At 35.2% G+C, this 12,084-nt stretch overlaps 2 protein-coding genes across 2 annotated transcripts; one reads left to right on the forward strand and one right to left on the reverse strand.

The window, feature by feature from the left end:
* The first annotated feature begins 2,312 nt into the window (after positions 1-2,312).
* LOC120081537 (stomatin-like protein 2, mitochondrial) lies at positions 2,313-9,777 on the forward strand. Its single transcript, XM_039036509.1, has 9 exons — positions 2,313-2,676; positions 2,771-3,014; positions 3,137-3,286; positions 3,550-3,607; positions 3,710-3,802; positions 4,194-4,292; positions 4,944-5,035; positions 9,096-9,155; positions 9,235-9,777. The coding sequence occupies exons 1-9, from the start codon at positions 2,453-2,455 to the stop codon at positions 9,490-9,492; spliced, it is 1,278 nt and encodes a 425-aa protein (XP_038892437.1). The 5' UTR covers positions 2,313-2,452; the 3' UTR covers positions 9,493-9,777.
* An 827-nt stretch (positions 9,778-10,604) lies between these two features.
* Positions 10,605-11,407, reverse strand: LOC120081544. Its single transcript, XM_039036523.1, has one exon. It carries the CDS (start codon positions 11,201-11,203, stop codon positions 10,811-10,813), a length of 393 nt encoding a protein of 130 aa, XP_038892451.1. The 5' UTR covers positions 11,204-11,407; the 3' UTR covers positions 10,605-10,810.
* Positions 11,408-12,084: the final 677 nt, after the last annotated feature.

Here is a 12,084-nt window from a genome sequence, read left to right on the forward strand (position 1 = left end):
CAAATGGATTCAAACAATAAATTATGCACACATTAAACAAGATTAACTTCAACTTTTGCAAAACATGTGAGAATGTTAGTTTATTCTTCCCAGTCCATTGAAATTGGTTACTCATGATGGAAAGAAGAGAATACATAAATAGAATAGAGCTCATGGAGATGAGGTTTATATCAAGAATGAATGTCACAATATCATTATCCTAATACAAACTTAATGAAAAACAAAGGAATGCGAGTTTAATAAATGGAAGTGTTAAATTGTTGGTCACAATCTCTTACTCCCTTTAGCTTCAATGGTTGGTTGCTTTCACTAATGTTGGTGAAGGAAGATGATGAAGTTTTGCTTCTAATCAAAGAAGATGACTGAGCTTTCACTCAGAATTCCTTAAAATGAAGATAGAGAGGTTGAAGATGATTACAAGCATATAGTTGAGTAGAGCTTCAACCAATATCTTGACTAAAGGCTTAACATTTTTAACATGTGAAATTTGGGCTATTTATAGGCGTCAAAAGGAAGTTTCTCAGCTTCTTTCCAATGATTTACTAGTTCTGAAAACCTGTTTAGTGGATAATGATTATTCTGTCTAGATAATTGATTCATGGGTCACTAATCGTGTTTGTTTTTCTTTTCAGAGAATTAGTTTCTAATAGCAGCTTAGGACTGACGAGATGATGATGCGGGTTGGAACAGGGCACGTCATCTCAGCAATGGCAGTGGGAAGCCTTAGATTTCTTTTACAGAAATAATATTTATTATTGGATAATGTATATATAGTTACTGATTTGAAGAGGAACTTGATTTCTGTAAAATGTTTGCTTGAACATAACTACTCTCTTAACTTCAATGTAAATAAAGTGTTTGTTTACAAGAATGGTATTCAAATATGTTATGTGAATTTAGAAAGTAATCTTATGTGTTAAGACCATTAGCATCTAAAGCACTTCTTAATATTGAAATATTCAGAATTGCAACAATTCAACATAAAAGACAAATGGTTTCTCCTGACGAAAATGCTCATCTTTAACACCTAAGATCATGTCACATAAATCTCAATAGGATTGCAAGGGTGGTTAAGAATGGACTTCTAAGCGAGCAAGATTAGGTTGGCGGATCTTATTATATGTCCAACGGCTACAGTGTCATCTTCCTNATATTATATCCTGTATTTAAAGATGTTAGACTTATAATATTTAAGGGTTAACAAGTTTTGTAAGTGTTGAACACAAAGCTCATCTTTTTACATGATTCTCTTCTCAAGTTAATGCATTTTCTAATTAGGTATCTATTTGGTTGTTTTCAAATATTTGTATATGTCACCGTTCATAGACATGTTATTGAAAATTTTAACAATATTGGGTTTAAAATTGAGAATACATTTTCTTTAAAGAATTAAAAAAAAAAGTCCTGGCTCGTGAGATAATTAAAAATGAGGGTGAAGTTGGAGTATTTTGTATAATTTTAGATTGTATTTGGTAAAGGGTAGAGGAGTTAGGAGCAAGGATGAAAAAAATTGCGATAACAAGATATCGTCAAAATTGAGGTACTAATAGAGAAATCAACAGGTAATATATTTTTACAAAAAATCGTCAATACATAAGCGATATTGCCGATATTTTGATATCGCTGAATTTTTGGCGATATTTTGACTTTTTATTTTCTATTTTACCCCATGTTTTGTTAACATATCGTGAACAATTGGGGTGGCATGACTGGTAGTTAGGTAACTCTAATATGCACGGGGACAAGGGTTTGATACCTCGCTGAAAGCATATTGTTGTACTTTTTATTTTTTTTCACCCACCTTGTTGCATCGTGGTTCCCTTTTCCTCTGAATATAATTTCTTTGTATAATTTGTATTTTATTCATTTAAAAAATATATATATTTTTTGTTGTAATTTTCTTCTCTCTTTCTAATCCATAATATCAATCATCTATTTACCTCTAGTCTGTTTTTTTCTTTAATTTTCTCAACGTTTTTGTATTGAAGTTTGACTTTACTTTTTGTAATATATTGAAAATACACCGTTTTTGAAAAAAAATATTGAATGTTAACTATATATATTTTTTATTATAATTTATAGTTTGTTTTTTTCTCTCACATTCACAACCATAATCTCTCCCTTTATCTAATTTAAAATTTTAGTTCATAATCATTTCTGGATATTGACTATTGTGTGATATATTCTGCATGAAATTATTTGATTTATAGGCTTAAAAGAATAGTTTATTAATTAAATAAGTAGAAATGAGTGGATAATGAGTTACCGATATTTACATATATAAGGATAATTTCGTCTAGGAGTCGGGGTGTGGATATCTTGGGTTCTTCGGCAGGCTTCGGGTGCAAGAAAGAAAAAGCGGAAGTGGCACTGGGGTCTACTTGTTCTAAAACCTCGGGGGGTTTTACATTTACTAGGGCATTACTGTTGTCCTTGTTCATTCGCTGTGAAGATGATGAATAGTTTGAAGCCCGATGCTTCTTCAACCCTTAGATTTCTCAAATTCATTGCCCATTCCAGACATCTCTCCACCCTTTCCCCATTGACTCCGAGGCGTTCTTCCTTTCTCTTCTCCAACAGCCCTCTTTCTCCTCAACCTTCTTCTCTGATCTCACCTCCTCTCTTCTCTGCCACCACCATCCGCTATCTTCGCACTGGTCGAGATCCCAGCATCAGGTGACTTCTCTATACTCCCCCTGCATACCTTCTCTTCTCTCTCTTTATACAACTACAACCGATGATTTTCTAACCGCTTTGTTCCTTCTCTTAGCTATGAGATTACTCCTCCAATCAATTGGGGTATTCGAATTGTCCCCGAGAAGAAGGCTTATGTGATCGAACGATTTGGTAAGTATGTCAAGACGCTCCCCTCAGGAATTCATTTTTTGATTCCATTTGTCGATCGGATTGCCTATGTGCATTCCTTGAAGGAGGAAGCTATTCCTATTCCGGACCAGTCTGCTATCACAAAGGACAATGTCAGCATTTTGATAGATGGGGTGCTTTATGTTAAGGTACGAGTTGAAGCTTTTCCTGGATCTGTCTTTTCTGCTTTTCTTCATTCCAACCCCATCTACTTTTCTTTCTGTTACAAATGAAAAGATAAAAACGTCTCCAACTCTTGGTTACCCTGCAGATAGTGGACCCCAAGCTAGCATCCTATGGAGTTGAGAATCCCATATATGCTGTTATTCAGCTCGCTCAGACTACAATGCGTAGCGAGCTTGGGAAGATTACTCTTGACAAAACATTTGAGGAAAGGGACACGCTGAATGAGAAGATAGTGGTAACTTATTTTACGTTCCCCGCATCCGATGCTCCATATAGTTTTTCTAACCTGTTCTCCAATTATGTCTTTCGACCTTGAGAATTTTGGTTGTGTTTGTTTGCTGTGGAATAAAATTTGCATTTCGATACACATATTTTCTTCTTCTTCTTCTTCTTCTTCTTCTTCTTATAGTTTTGTACTGCATTTTGCCTTGATTGCCTGAATGACAATAAATGAATGGTTTTACTGATTAGTAATCTTTTAAATGGACCATTCTTTAGGAGTCTATCAATGTAGCTGCAAGGGACTGGGGACTGCAATGCCTTCGATATGAAATAAGTTAGTTCTATATTACCCTTAACGATAGTTCTATCATATCCCAAGTGAAAATTTGAAAGCGGCTTGGTATATTATTATTATTGTTTCTCTTTCATCTCCCAGGGGATATTTCTCCACCTCGTGGGGTGAGAGCCGCTATGGAGATGCAAGCTGAAGCAGAACGTAAAAAGAGAGCTCAAGTTCTTGAGTCTGAAGGTAATGAACGATTAAATTCATCTTAACTTGAATTTGATAAAATACCCTAATCTTCCATAGGCCTAATAGATTCAGTAGATCAAAATCTCATCAATAGATTCGATGTTCAACTGGCAAGTTAACCTGAATGCTTTTGAGGCCATAGGTTTAAGATATGATGGCTACCAACCTAAGGTATTAAACATCCCACAGTTTCTGTGGGAATGAATGGCCACAGATACAAAGAAAAGTAACAGGATTAAGTACTTCATATGTTGGGGCTATTTTGGGTTTTTTTGGGGGGTGGGGGTGTGTGGCGGGCTGGGGTTGTTGAAAAACTAAATTTACTAAAATTGGTCTCTTTCTTTTCGTATTCATTCAAGTATAGTAATGCCTTTCGATTTTTTAACAGGAGAAAGGCAGGCCAACATCAATATTGCTGATGGTAGGAAGAATGCAGTTATATTAGAATCTGAAGCTGCAAAAATGGATCAAGTTAACAGAGCGCAAGGTCAGTCTCCATTCCTGTTTGAACACTGAGTTAAATATATATTATTTTACATGATTCAAACAAAAGTAGGTTTAAAGAAAGGGTAGATGGTTTTGACACACCTCTCACTATGCCAGAATATAAACCTTTCTTCCTATGAAATTACATCAATATTTCTATATTTTCCTCTCCTTCACCTTTGTTCACCTATCTCATCTGAAGTTTCTATCAAGGTGACCCCATTCTCTTCTCAGTTGCAAGAGAATCTTTTTTCCATTATCATCTCAGCCTTCTTGGTTAAACCCATGGTGATGCTTTAACTTTATGTCAAGAGGCAGTTTCATCCCTGTCTCATCTCGGTTGACAAAATCTTAACTTCTTTTGCATGAATGTTAGAGAGAAATAACCCAACAAAACTTGAAAAGTAGCATCACCTATTCTTCTTCTTTTGGTGGTGGGTGTGGTGAAAAATTTTACATTTTGCTTGAAATTTTGAGCCTAATTTTTTGTTTTTCAATTGCTAAATTTACCATTTATACGATACCTTATTCCTATCTCCTTTTGATTGAAGTGGCATATGAATATCTGGGTGGATGAATATTGCTTTTTTGTGTTTTTTTTTTTTTTTTTTTTTTTTTTTTTTTTTATCTTCATCCTTACCCCACTCACCAGGTGAAGCTGAGGCCATCCTTGTAAAAGCCCAAGCAACAGCCAAAGGACTCGCTCTTGTGTCACAGGCACTCAAAGACAGTGGAGGTGTCGAGGTGAGGTTTCTATCCTCATGCTTTAGCTTTTAATACATTGGTGCTTTGGATTCTCAGTTTGTGCCTAAATCAGAACCAACATGATCAAACGAGATCCTTTTTGAAACTTCAATGGGCAATCACGTCGTTTGAATGTTGAAATTCACATATTTTTTTTTTTCTTTTGCCATGGTGTTGGATAGAACCCCAATAAACCATGGGAAGACTTACCAACGATGGGATCATGGGAAACACTAAAAGGGTAGTGTGAGTTGAGTGGAGTTGATTAAAATAACCACCTCTTATTGTATTACATAGCTCTACCCCACTATTGAAGCCTGCACATCTGTCAAAGAACTACATCTACCTTTCTTTCTCTCCCTCCAATATATTTTCAATAATTCTGCCCAAAACACAATATATATATATATATAAATTTTTTGGGTTGTTTTCAAATATAGAAAAGTAAACCAAAATATAGTAAAATTTTAGAACTATCAATGATAGTTGTTGATAGATGTTGATAATTTTAAAATTTTGTTATATCTCGTAAATATTTTCAACAGTTTTACCATTTGAAATTACTTTCCAAACTTTTTTGAATAAAAAACCATTTTCTTATCCAAAAATAAATAAATAAAATCATTTTAAACATACGCACCAATTTGGAATCCTTATCAAATTAGGAGATTTGTTTCAAATGATAATCTACAAAATTGATCCAGTTTCAATCAAAAGATGAATTTGGTTACAACTAAATTTGTACATGTTCCAAACTTTATCCCAAATATAAGAAAAGAAATGCAAAAATCCAAATTTGAGCCATTAATTTAATCTCAAATTAAGAAAAATGGTTACATTCATATTCAATCCTAGATCAGAGTTGAGGGAAACTGAAAATTGAAAGGGCAAATAATGTAGGAAAATTTGAAATCAAAGTTACTAAAAATTTTGGTTGGAATATAGCTTTAATTGTATAATACATTAAAAAAAAAAAAGTAGGAAAATATTAGCATACAGGCTTTAAAACACCATGTTAAACAACTCTACACTCCAAACACAACTTTCTAAACCTACACTAAACAATTCTGGACCAGAAACATAGACTATTTAATTCCAAAGACTAGTTAACTCCCTAAACTGAACAAAGCAATCTTAATAACTCAACTACACCAAAAGCTTCCTAAGAGTTTTTTCCAATTAAACTTTTTAGGGAAAAATACTTTTTTGGTCCTAAGTTTTCATTAATAGGTGCATTTGATCCCTAGTGTTTCAAATTAGTCATTTTAGTCCTTGAGTTTTAAAGAATAGGTTTAAAAAGTCCCTTTACCAATAATACTATTAAATTTATTCATGAAATTGACTAGTAAATGATGTGGCAAAGATGACTTGGAAAAAATATATTTTTTTAATATCTTTCTTTATCTCTCTTATTTCTCCCTCATCTCCTCCTCTCTCACGTATTCTCCCTCCTCCCTGTCCATTCTCACCCATTTAACTTGTCCTACCATTTTTGCTTTAATTTCTTCTCTCTCTACTCTCAAACTTTCTTTCTTCATGTTAACCTTTACTCCCATCCCCGCGCACTCTCTCTTTCCCATATACATAAATATATACGAGATAGAGAAAGAGAGTATACAATAAATAGTTAAAACACCATCTTCTTTCTTTCTAGCAAACATCTCCAACCCAATAGACTCAATTGCAGCATAGTTTTCAAATCTTCATTACCAAATAAATTCTAGTTTACATTCAAAGTAATCCGCATGATATATCCAAAAACTTTAATATAAATAGAAAGAAACTTACAAAGCAATCAATCAATTGGATTCAAAAGAGAAACCCATCTTTGAGAATTTAAATATAGACAATCAATCAATTGGATTAGATGCAATTCTCTAATCTCTCCTTTATAGCTCGCGATTTTCGGTTGGGCTGAAGTTTAGAAAAACGAGTTTTTGGTGTCTAAAATGGCCGAACTAGTAGTCGGACTCCAATCACAGTGGCAATTTAAGTCATCCCAAAGTTACATTTTCAAATGGTGCTCTGTAATTACAACTCTACTAACAAAATTACAAAACATTGGCGAAATGAAGAAAAACAGGGCGCTGGCACTGGCGCTAGGGATTTGCAGAGGGATGAGACTTCTCCTTCTTCCACATCAAATACATTCAATGCAATCTCTCCAATCCGGAAGATGCATTTTCTTAAAAAACAAAATCATTAAAATTTTATGTTATGCCTCATTTGGTTGAAAAATGAGAGAGGATGGAGAACCGGAGAGAGAAGTGGAGACAAGGGAGAAAGAAGAGATTAAAAATATATTCTTTTTACAAGTTATCCTTGCCACTAAGTTAATTTCTTGTATAATATTTATTGGTGTTATTGGTAGAAGGATCTTTTAAACCTATTCCTTAAAACTCAGGACTAAAATGCCTAATTTGAAACATTAGAGATCAAATACACTTCTTCATGAAAACTTCGGGACCAAAAAGGTATTTTTCCCAACTTTTTATCTGGAAGATCGAACTTAGGACTAAGACCTAGAATTTAAACCTAACTAACCCCTTAAGACTGCGACCAATGAGGCCACCCCTTGGGGTCTAGTGAAAAGGGGAAGCTAAAGTTAAAATCCCTCCTTTTAAAATCTAACTGAGAAGCTCGATCCTAGCTCTGGTCAATCGAGCTTTTCAGTTAGATTTTAAAATTATCCTCCTTTTATTGATTTAAATCACTGAATTTACTTTTTACATATGTATTGAATATAGGCACGTGTTATACACTGATTCTCCTTTTCTGAATGATAATTAAGTACTTAGTTTAGGAGGCAGCCATGATTATCTTGTAATAATGAAAAAACGGACCATTGGGGATACTCAATTTAAATCTGACTCGGATAACTTATCACTATCAATTAAAGCACTGTGCAATACTAGGGTACAACGCACTGTTGAAGTAGTGACAAATGAGCATTTTATAGAGAGCTGATAAGGAATTCCATCAATAATGGGCTGTTTTGATTCTTTGGAACATCTCGTACGGCTTTGGTAGCGGTAGGGAAAAAAATTCGAAAAAAAGAAAGAAAAAACTCGGCTCTAACTACCTTTGGCGGTTGTCAAAATCACTCATTTTGATCTTAGTTGGTTCGACCACAACCAAAGCTTGAGTAATAAGGATTTTCCGCTTAAGTGGCAAAAATCTATGAATCTTCGATTAGTTCCAAATTTTAAAACCTAATGACCGATATATGAGGTTTGCAAGCTCACGCTTTACCCTTTAGAGTTATGGTTGGGCTGCCAGATACTTTGGGGGCCAGAGGATTTACCAGGCCAAACCTTTCAAGGAGGGGAATGTGGTATTCTAACATTTTATACGAATTTTCAGTCTTAGGAAAATCTTTCTCTATACATTTAGTGTGGTGGTTGTGTATGTGCCTACCCACCCTATTTGTTGCATGATCTATGGCTCTACGAACTATTGAAATCTGCTACGATACCACCCTCTGCCTATAGAAACTATAGGCACAATTTTATATAGAATTTCTTCTTGTAAAGGTTGTCCTCCCTTTTTCGTGGCTTGGTTTTTTGTATGTCCATGTATTTTTTCATATATATATATATATATATAAATAAGGTGGGGTTTAAATCTATGACCTCTGAGGAGAGGCAAAAATGAAAAAACTATGTTAAATTTTCTAATAATTTGAATGGTTGCTTCCCCAAACCTTCACATGATGGCTAAATATTTCTTCCCTTTCAAATATTTAACGTTTCCCTCCCTTTATTTTATATTTTTAACGTTATGCTAACATTTCAGTTGGTAACTGCCTAATGCCCGATACATACCAATGCCTTGTTTTGCTAACCATCTAGTTGTAGTATTCCTTCTTTCTGTTTTGTTATTTTTATCATTTTTTCTAGGGGATTTTAACCTCTAACCTCTAAGAGACTGTAAGTATCATATTGCAATGCTCAAGTCAATTTTTTTCATTTCTAATGTCGATATCACATGCCATTGTTGATTGCAAAAATTATATTGACTGCTGGCATGCATAGCTAAAGTAACTCTGGGTTATTGACAGGCTGCTAGTTTGAGAATCGCTGAGCAATATATACAAGCCTTCAGTAATATTGCCAAAGAGGTGAAGTTTGATCTTGTAATGATTTATTTGACACCATCCACAGTAGGGTCTTAATACTTGTATTGAATTTCCTCTTCAGGGTACCACAATGTTGCTTCCAAGTTCAGCGGCAAATCCAGCTAACATGATGGCTCAAGCCCTTACAATATATAAGAGCCTCGTGGGCAATGTCTCCGGCGGTGAAGCTGGAACTGGTGGATTAAATGAAGGCATAAATGAGAGCAATCTGGCCGCAGAAATCGGGGGAGATAGTAACCAAACTGTTAGAGTTGTTGACAACAAAGTTCAAAATGGCCGCCAAGGATTTTCTCTACAGATCCCCAAGAGTGCGGAATAGTAAATGAGTTTAACGACTTTGTGAAAAATTCCCCTGTTTCTGGCTGTAGGGTTCTTTTTGGGTGTGAGAGGAAAACTGTGCCTGTACTGGAGGCCACTCGGAATTATTCTCAACTAAGTCCTATCTTAGTTGGGACTGCGAACTTCCCTCAGATTCAATGGCGCCAGCGGTTCTTAGTTCATTTAGAACGACTGTCTATCTTGACAAATTCAAATAAGTTTTCACTGTTCCTTCCCGACAATTAATATTTTTAAAGCTATTCAATTCAACTTACTTTACAACGTATTCCAATCTTTTATAATCTATATTATATAATTAACACTTCCCCTACCTTATCTCCTTTTTTTTTTTTGAAGGTTGAGGAGCATTTTGATGTACCTAGGTTTATGCATCGTAATTTACAAATGATTATTAATCAATTAAATTACTTGGATAAAAGAAATATAGCCATGAGGAACAATTTATCTTCCATTTTTTGGATGGTTGATCACATTATTCTTCCATGGGTAAATAATCGATCTTTCATTTAGGCCATAAATGAGAAGCAATGACAAAGGATACATATACAATTGGAGGAGCCATCTCCTAGCTATTCCTTCCAGGTTGAGGAATCTGTCCGCTTCGATACTCGATTAAAAGCAGAAATTAACAAGATCGATACTCGGAATGCAAAATTGAGGGAAGTTATCAGGGAAACCAGCCCACCTTAACATAACTTTCACAACCCTTCCAGACGATATAAATTGAAAATGTTCACACTCTTCACTGCTTAGACAACTCCTAAGCCTACTTATATATGGTTGAACCGAAATTCTCAGAGAACTGGAAATCAAATTGTCGAATGATTGACACGAGAAGTTTACACGTTAAGAAGTATAGTCGGCAGAGCCCTTGAGAACCCCCAACCCAACCGAAAACCAACCTCCATGGACACCTTCATGAACAGGCTACTCGGAACCTCGTTTCTAATTTCATTGCGCTTAAATTTTCTTTCCACAAGTAATAGCATTTGGAGAACTCCAAAATAAAATAAGCGGTGAATGGAAGTTTGTGAAGAAAAGCAATTCATAAAAGTATGCCAATAGAGTCAAAAGAAAAGCAATGCACATAGGTTTGTCTATGATAGAACAAATCTTGCAGACATATTATTATTAGCCAGGGCACGGAATGAACAGGATGAAATTAATTGCCGAATAGTAATGATCCTCCCAAAAGAATGTTCAAATATAAGAAGAATGTAAATGGAAAGAAACGGATTCATACAGCAAGCAAGCCAGATAGTCATATGGAAACCAAAGGAATGGAAGTGGCGGAAGATTCAGAAGAGTCCAAACAAGACGGAAACTCCAAGGATGATCAACCACAAAATATGCACCAGGAGGAGGGCCTGGCCGGGAATAGGTGCAGAACCCCCGTTTCCGACCTCACAAAATCCCATCTTGGCGACCTTGACACCTGAACACAGAGCATCGGCACAACCACACCAGTAGGTAAGGCCATCAACCCCGCAGACCGGGTCCGTCCTAAAGCATTTCACGGGGCAAGAAGAGGGGACCGATACAGGACAGAGATCTACATCGCCGTCGTTATTGGTGGCTTCAGAAGGCAAGCGGATGGCGGAAGAAACATCCTCAGATCGGACTGCAAAGACGAAGATGAGGAGCGAAAAGAAGAAAACGATGGAAATCGGGGGTCTTGAGAAGAGGAACATTTTCAGCGGGCTTTGAAAGCTCGCGTGATTGGGGATTATGGGCTAGATTTAGGGCAGGAAGTAAGAGACCTCGGTCGTGGAATTTTCTTAACGGTTGAGTAACGAACAAGGGGACGGGCGCTTTAGCTAGGAATTAGGTGGCCGGTGCCCCTACATCTTTTTCTCTGTCTCCACGCCTCGTTTTGTTTGACATTATGAAATGGAATCAGTCTTCTTTTTTAATGGCTCTTTTTCTTTTTAACATTTTATTTTATTTCTTGAAACAATAGAATTTCATTCATTATTTGAAGAAGCAATAGGACGAAGGTAGACGTTCAATAGTAATTCGGCGATTGCTTTCGTAATTTGAAATTATTTTAAATAAATAAAATATTTATAAAATCATAACCAAATATCATGGTCTATAAATACTACTATCTCTATCATGACATTTTGCTATATTTATAAATATTTTGATTTATTTTTTTATATTTGAACATCATCCTTTTGTAAATCTCTCTTCTCTCTTTTTTAAGAGTCAATCGGGATTTGTTAATTTTTATAGATGTCTTTTTTAAAAAAAGAAAAATGTAAACATCGAGAGCATATTGTTAAAAACCAATCAATTGATTTTATAAGTGTCATATAATCTCTCTATTTTGTGTAATGCATACTAAGGGTATTCAAAAAATCCAATGATCTGAAAAAACCGATCAACCGAACCCAAACCAACCGAACCCAAATAAATTTTATGGTTGGGTTGGGTTACCAAACTCATTTGGGTTGGGTTGGGTTCTCAAATAAATGAAAATTTTATAGGTTAGGTTGGTTTATGGTTCACCTAATATAACCAAAACCAACCCGAACTAACCCGAAATTATTACTAACTTTAAAATATATTT

This window comes from Benincasa hispida, chromosome 1, assembly GCF_009727055.1.
Source record: "Benincasa hispida cultivar B227 chromosome 1, ASM972705v1, whole genome shotgun sequence".
In the NCBI taxonomy this organism is placed as follows: domain Eukaryota; kingdom Viridiplantae; phylum Streptophyta; class Magnoliopsida; order Cucurbitales; family Cucurbitaceae; genus Benincasa; species Benincasa hispida.

Coding starts and splice junctions, on each gene's coding strand:
- LOC120081537 (XM_039036509.1), top strand. CDS start 2,453: ATGATGAATAGTTTGAAGCCCGATGCTTCTTCAACCCTTAGATTTCTC. Junction 3,015..3,136: donor ATGGGGTGCTTTATGTTAAG/GTACGAGTTGAA, acceptor GTTACCCTGCAG/ATAGTGGACCCCAAGCTAGC. Junction 3,287..3,549: donor CGCTGAATGAGAAGATAGTG/GTAACTTATTTT, acceptor ACCATTCTTTAG/GAGTCTATCAATGTAGCTGC.
- LOC120081544 (XM_039036523.1), bottom strand. CDS start 11,203: ATGTTCCTCTTCTCAAGACCCCCGATTTCCATCGTTTTCTTCTTTTCG.